The 7,500-nt window shown below is 48.4% G+C and overlaps 1 protein-coding gene across 4 annotated transcripts in view; it reads left to right on the top strand.

The window, feature by feature from the left end:
• The window catches only part of LOC147259463 (RNA-binding Raly-like protein), a 30,936-nt gene that overhangs the window by 16,616 nt on the left and 6,820 nt on the right, over positions 1-7,500 (top strand). For 3 of the 4 annotated variants that reach the window (XM_086207930.1, XM_086207927.1, XM_086207928.1), the window contains exons 3-4: positions 538-588; positions 6,276-6,442. In XM_086207930.1, coding sequence (XP_086064056.1) covers positions 538-588; positions 6,276-6,442 — 218 coding nt within the window. The remainder of the gene's footprint in view (positions 1-537; positions 589-6,275; positions 6,443-7,500) is intronic. The other variant, XM_086207929.1, reaches the window with a different exon arrangement.

Here is a 7,500-nt window from a genome sequence, read left to right as displayed (position 1 = left end):
CAGTCCACAGGAAGGCCAGAAACTGCAGGCTTCTTGATGGCGGCGTTTGGTTTCTACTGGCCTGTTTTGCTCATTTTGCAGCGTCCTGTCATCGAAGCTTCATGGAAACAGAAATTCTGAAAGGACATGAATCTCTGATGTCGTGAATCTTTAAGTCATGTGACTGACATCAGCCACACACTCACTTCTGGAGGATTCGCTCCTGCCAACCACGAACGTGTGTCATGTGAGTGATGTCAAAGCAAAGGTGGCAGTGTGACAATGTCCGGCGAGACGCAGGTTGAGCTGGGACGGGAGACCGTTGTTCGAGTCCCATTGTTCGGGTTCACAACTCTACGCCGAGCTACGTGTCTCTATCCAAGCGTTTCTCCTGATCTCCACTGCAATAAAACATTGGTACCAAATTTATGTCCACATTCACATCCTAAGAAATATTACCATCGAGATTTGTGGTGGGTGACGTGGAGATGATCCACCTGCAGGGTTCGTCTGATTTGTTCCTTCACCTCCGTCTCTAAGCCTCGTCTCTCTCCTCAGATCCGACTATGAGACGGAACTCGACAGATTCCCCGAAGACGACTACAACAGGTACGAACCTGCTGCTCACCCAAGGACTCTGACTTCTGTTCATCCACTGTAAGACGACAGGGCCACCGAAATATCAGGCTGGGAGGTCTGATGTTCTCCTCCTCCTCCTTCTCTTCCTCCTCCTTGACACACCAAATGTTGTCTGACCAAACAGATTCAAGCCTGATAGACGAATTGACAGGTTTTGTGTCATAATTCATCTTCTCCTCAGCAGCCAGGAAGGAGAAGCCTGCGCTGCAAGCAAGCAAAACCAAAGCAAACTCGTCAAAGTCGCGACTCCTCAGCATCAAGGACTCATTTATAGCGTGTCCAGTTCCAGTTAAACACCGTTATAGGTTGAGGCTGCAGCTGCAGGTTATTGGAGCATAAACAATGATCACGCCTGAGTCTATGTAAAGAGAACAATAATAATAATAATAATAATAATATTAATAATAACGATAACACCATCTGAAAACAGACATATAGCATTGTTACATCCCAAGCATCCCATGTTCAGAGAGAAGTGTTTGTGCAGGATGACTCCTCTCTCCATTCATCCTCTTCCTCTCACCAGTTCCTTGTCATTTCTTTAATCATTATCACCCTTTTCATCTCACACTCTTATCTTTGCTTCGCTCCTCTGGGCTTTTCTCTGAAGAAAATGGCCAGAAGTCTTTTTTCACTTCTTCAATGGATTTTTCCCTGAAGATGTTTTTGTGTGTGTGTGTGTGACCAAAGTGTGTGTGGCTGGGGTTTGCCGTCTGCTCACCACATTCTCTCCAACACGTCAGAGCTGAATTTTCTTAATACTTCGAATTTGGGTTGCAGGGTTGAAAGTTGAGATGCGTCCCTGGTCTTTGTTTCCGGTCTGCAGCCTGAATTCATGTATTTACTGAGTCTGATTTCCTCCTTTTCATGTGACGCAAATCTTTGGTTTTTTTCAGCACTTGCGTTTACGCCTCAGCCTGTTGTTTTAGTGGGAGGACGGTTTCCCTCGGTGGTTAAAGGTCTCTGCTGATTCTACCTCTCAGTGTGAGTTCTGGTCTGGCAGCAGAATTACAGGTTGAAAAAAGAAGAGATGATTTATAACCAACTCAACTCCTGCTTCCCCTCAATTGTCAACTCTTTCAGGCTAAATTGCCGTTGTGGCACATTTCCCCAACAAACACCGGCAGAGTATTTTTTTCCTTCCGTTTGCGATTTGCTGAGTCCTATTTTTGCACAAATAAGAGTCGTGTCACCTTCAGTGCTGTCAGAGGGTTTTACAGGCTGCAAATAAGCTGCAGCACTTACATAAAATATGTGGAGACCACATCAGATTCTATTCCAGCTCCTGTTTTATGAGCAGCACTGCAACTGAGCGTGAACTTAAAGGAGCAGAGTTGGCTCTGGTGACATCTAGTGGTGAAGTTGTAGATTGTAACTCTGCATATTGCCATTTTGGAGTATAGGGCTCCTTGCATTAATCATAATTGAGTTAAAAAAATGGCTCCTCAAAATACAAAGTACTTTGCGTCACACATACCTTTGTATCACTACTTTTGACTTTCTAGGGAGCTGAGACCCAGGCTAGTTAGCTTAGCACAATGAATGGTAGTGGGTGGGAAGTGTTAGCGTAGCTCCGTCTCTGCCTGCATTAATATCAGGAGGGTTGTGTGTAACCTTGGTGATGAATACCAGTTTAACATGAGGAGACGTTGTAGAGGTAGAATCAGACACGTAGCCGGAACTACTTTCCTGACTGGGCGCAGGGATTTGACGCAGCACCTCCAAAGCTCCACTGGAACTTGGGTCAACAGAACCAAAGGTTTGTTGAGGACTAGAAGAGCGACTGCTGCTACTGATGATGATGAGGAGGAGGAGGATTCCTGCTGGACACACCAGCATCCTGGACCTGAGCTAGCTGATGCTAACACTTCCCACCCACTTCCAGCCATTGGGCTAAGCTAACTAGCCTGGACCTGAGCTAGCTGATGCTAACACTTCCCACCACTACCAGCCATTGGGCTAAGCTAACTAGCCTGGACCTGAGTTATCTGATGCTAACACTTCCCACCCACTACCAGCCATTGGGCTAAGCTAACTAGCCTGGATCTCAGCTCTCTTGGAGGGTCTCAGTCCTCTGATCTGTCTCTGGGAATGATGAGAAACTTTATTCCAAAAAGGCCTCGTCAGTGAGGTTTGTCGTGTCGGGACACATCGGTTGTCCCAGCCTGAATGCAGCAGCACCATCCTGTCCTTCTGTCTGCAGTGGGAAAGTCTTATGTGGTGATGTGAATGTGAAACAAGGTGATCCTCAAAAATAACAACCTTACATGACTTTCCACAGATAAAGGTTGAAAAAGTAAATGACTCACTAAAATGCAAAAAACCTCCAAACAGCAGTGGACTGACAGCCACTGACCGCCCCGCCACGGGCTACAAAACACTGATGACTGCAGGCGGCCAAGGACAGGTGGAGGAGGACCAGTGTACATAGGCCGAAGAATAAGAGACAGAGGAGGAAAGACGGGAGGACAGAGGGGAGAACAGACTTGGAACGGAGGGAGGAAGAGACTGACAGCATGAAAAACGATTGTGTTTGCAGCCATCAGCCGCTCAGATGAACAGTTTCCATCTACACTCTGGTTCCTGCTGCTCAGTGTCAGCCTTCACGCCTCCCTCCCGTGTGTCTGTGGGGCAGGGGAATGCTGTCGCCAGCCTCAACATTTTTTCGCTTGTATCACCTTCCTTATTCGTCCTATCGCCAATGCAGCAGTGATTGTTCTCTCTCCCAGAAACAAAGCTGGAACCACCACTGAGCTTCCCCTCCAGGGGTGGACGTGCCTGTGAAGCATCTTCCAGGCGAGACCGAGGGAGATCAGACCTTTAACCTCTGCTTGTTTTATCTAGAAAAACCAATTTGACCATCTAAGCTTTTGTGACTGTGAGCGCTGACCAGTGACGGCTGCTGCCGCATTGCAAGGCGTGCTAAGTTAGCTGTCCTCGCTCGCAGGTCCTCACACCTGCGACGTCATCTCATGTTAGACATTCAAACCAGCACCGTCATGATTTACCCTTTTCAGTGTGAACCATCAGTGACAATCGTCTGGTTGCAGCCGTCCAGCGGCGAGGCTCATATTGCAGGGCGAGTGGGGAAGCATGCTAGCTGCGCCTGAATCCTCAGGAACCTCCCCCCCCAGCACACATGTCTGAACTGGTTAAATACCAGTTGTACTGAATTCCTTTTTGGAGAAACCAAAACCTTGTTAAGATAGCTCTTCCCGCTAGAGGAACTGCTAAGGTTCGCATGGCTCGTGGTCAGACCTGTTGGCAGGTCAGTAATGGATCGCGGAGGGAACTGATCGAGTACGCCCTGATGCTCTTGGTCACTTGCGTGTTAGCGAGGTAAAGGCAAATGTTGGATCCACGTGTAAATATGTCACTAGAGCGTGAACATCCCCAAGCCAGGCACGGAGGACATAGAGGCCCGACATGTTTGACCCTCCAACCACACATGAACACACGATCAGATTGTAATTTAAATGTTTTGCCTTTAATCTCTCTGCTTGTGAGACTCCACAACCAGCCGGCTTTGTCTGGGGGTACGGCTGCAGAGCTCGGCCGCGGCAGCGCTGCCATCCTGTAAATATTTAAAGGTGTTTATCTGCTGCCGGGCTGCGGATTATCGGCTTAGCAAGGTACAGTATCCTGATGATGAGACTGCAGGGACAAACGGAGCAGGAGGTCTGAATGCTTGTGTGTCAGTTGAGGCACATTCCAATTCAAAAAGTTGCTCACCGTATTTTAATCTTCGGCTCCTGCACTTCCTCGCGAGCTCACTCATGACAGACAGACGAGGACGAAAAGAACGTCTCAGGCGCGCTCACGCCTGCAGGTCCGCCACCAACGAGACGCTTCCTCTTTAGTTTTCCTGGATTTTCTCTGCCTCTTTCACCTTCTGCTCAACTTCGTTAGACTTTAAAAGGGGAATTTTTAATCTTAATTTTTATTTGTTCACTTTAAAGTACATACGTTGTCATCACAGCGTGCTTTGACCTCTGACCTTTAACCTATGGTGGGTGGAACCTGTCGGTCATCAGGTCATTAGGGTTATTGCAGGATTGACTGATACAGGTGAGGCTTCCTGCGGGAGACCCAGGACAGCCAGCACTGGTTTGGCCGGTGTCGCCACACAAATCTGGTATTCAAACAAAACCAAAGCGTAAGTGAGCCTGCGTGCTGATCCCTCGCCGGGGCGACGCCGGGTTTTACTGATATTTGATCAGTGATTTGGCAGGTAGCTGATATTGTCTGATCAAGTCTATGATATTTATACTGAAAAACAGACACAAAGAAAATTCTCATCTTTCCTTTACAAACGTCTAGAAAGCTCCCTGTATCCTCATCTTCATTTGCTGGACGGTGCTGACGTGGGCCGGTCACGGCGGCGCCGGTGTCACCACACATCCTCGGCTGGTCACCCGTGTCACAAATCCCAGCTGCTTTTCCTTCTGTTGTGTGTTTTTTTCTGAATGTCGTCACCGTCTTAAAAGAATCACCAAAGTCATTTTTTTCAAGTTTTTCCAAAAACACAAAAAACTGGAGACAAAACATCAGAAGGAGCTTATTTATGAAAAAAAGATCCAAAAATGACTTGGGACATTATTGTCAGAAGGTGACGTTTAGCGTTTTCCTTTCCAGGATTCGTGGATCTTCTAACGAGCTGAGTGGGCGTGCAGGTGCGTCGGCTCAGGTTTATGTGTGTATTCATGTTTCAGCTGTTGCCAGCGGTGATAGACACCAGAGGTTGGCGGGGAGAAGAAAGGCGGCTCATCGCCCCCCCATCGCCGCCTCTATCACGCTCCGCATCAAATTGGAGCTGTCAATCAGCTCTCACCAGCAGCTCGCTGCAGGAAACTGCATGCGGCGACAACGCCTGTACAAAAGGAGGATACAAGTGAGCGGAGGGGACGTGGGCTTCTGTGATGAATTGATATCAGCGCCATTATCCGTTTTTCTAAGATAAATCGTTCTGTCCTTCAGAAAGTTTCAGCTCAGGTAACTCAGCCTGGCGCCGACCGTGGGAGAATTCACCTTCAGCTGACTTTCAGCTGCAGCCACGTAACATTCGCCATGCCTTCATTCCCAATTAGGGTTCTTATAGATCATTTTAATACTTCTAGAATAGTTAAAGGGTGTTTTCTTGAAGGTTACAGAAGGTCCTTCAGCCAGAGACGGGAAGACTGGTGTGTCTCTGGAACAATGGAAACAAAAACCTGCTCCTGAATGTCTCTCTCTCTTAACTCCACAGGCCCATGGATGTGTTCAAAAGTATCTTTTCATACGTCAGAAAACGTACAAATAAAAACAGACAAAAACAACAAAATGGAATGTTCCATCACCGCCAGCTGTGAGCAAGTCAAACAAGACTTGTCTGTTTTTGTGGATCAGAACTAAAGTGGCCAGCCCAAGTATTTCTACTTTGTTGCTTCCTGTCAGCTTCGAGCGGTGCGCCAGGGGACAAATGAGGAAAAGGCAAAAGAAGGAAAACTGGGGGCAAAGACAAAGAGAACAAACCTGCCTTCACCAGCACAAAGATGAGAAGTTTGCCGCCATGACTGACACGAGCCGCTGCACAAGTGGTGCATCATGGGACTGTGATGACGTGCGTGTGTGTGTGTGTGTGTGTGTGTGTTTACTAGTTGTGTTTGTGTGTTTTCCAGGGTGTTTGACTACCAGCGCGTCCCCACATCAGTCCCAGTGGATCCCAGTCACATGAAACGTCCCCGCCCATCGTCCTCCTCCTCCAACGCTGCCGCCACCGCTCTCAGGATGAAACGCAGCAGGAGCAGCAACACACACACCTCCTCCACCTCTGGCAACACCAAGTGTAAGGAACCTTCCCACAGGCCACATTTGTTTGTGTTGCATTGCCTAACTGAAGAAACCCCATCTGACACGACCTTTAGCGTCCTGGTTATACCTCCAGTACAACGCTTACCTAACCCTCATGTGAGCCGTGAGCACCGTGACATCATCACAGCCGTGTTTCCAGATTGGGTGGCGGCTCAAACACTAAATAAACTGTGAGGAAATTCCAATCTCAGGAGAGAGAAAGCACAAGGATGCAGGCCAGGTCTGTTCCTCAGCGTGTTCCTGACAACCCAGGCGGTTTGAGGGTTACGAGATGTTTAATTCCGTGTCAGAGGCGGGACCAGCTTTCCTGAGCAGGTGTAGTTACCTGATGCAGCAGAGGTCGTTCCAGGCTTGTATCTCGTATGCTAAGCTAACCACCAATTCACCGCATGGGTGGTCTGGAGCTCCGTAATGCCAAAGAGGGGAAAGGGTTCTCAATCTGCTGGTCTGGCTCGAAAAATGATGGTGGACATGTGTTCGTCCCAGTCGCATGTTCCTTTCGTTCCAGGTTGACGAAAACCACCTGTGTTGATGGACGTGTGGAAACGAGCAATCGCACTTAAAAACATGTCAGAACACCACAAACCCCAAATGAAGAGGTCACTGAAACGACGCCAGCCGAGACGATGACTCGGTCGTTCGGTGTTACAGTCTCGTGTTGATTATCACGTTTGTGGTCTAATCTAGATTAGTATGTATGTGGCGTGCTGATATCAACGCCATCTTTGAAGGAGTGATTGTAACAGGGCTTGTGACTGCAGCACCAGGAGTTTAAAGGGCAAAAAGAAATATTATGATTGCTGGTGCGTCACGGCGGCACAAACAGTTGGGCGAGTCATGTGGGTCTGAATGTTAAAAAGCTTTTAACTGCTGGAAGCTGAGGGCGCCCCCCCCCCCCCCCCCGCCACTGACGGCTGAGGTCGAGATGCAGGGGTGTTTAATGTTTCAGCTCCCTCCAATTACAGGCTTTTAAATTTCAATCTTACACGAGAGTCTCGGCCCGGATGCTCCCTCCCTGGCGTCCGCGTGGCT

Source organism: Aulostomus chinensis, chromosome 7, assembly GCF_037954235.1.
Source record: "Aulostomus chinensis isolate RoL2024-O1b breed Wild chromosome 7, RoL_Achi_v1.0, whole genome shotgun sequence".
Lineage (NCBI taxonomy): Eukaryota > Metazoa > Chordata > Actinopteri > Syngnathiformes > Aulostomidae > Aulostomus > Aulostomus chinensis.
Note: the sequence above shows the minus strand (reverse complement) of the source record. Positions and strands in the feature narration are given on the sequence as shown.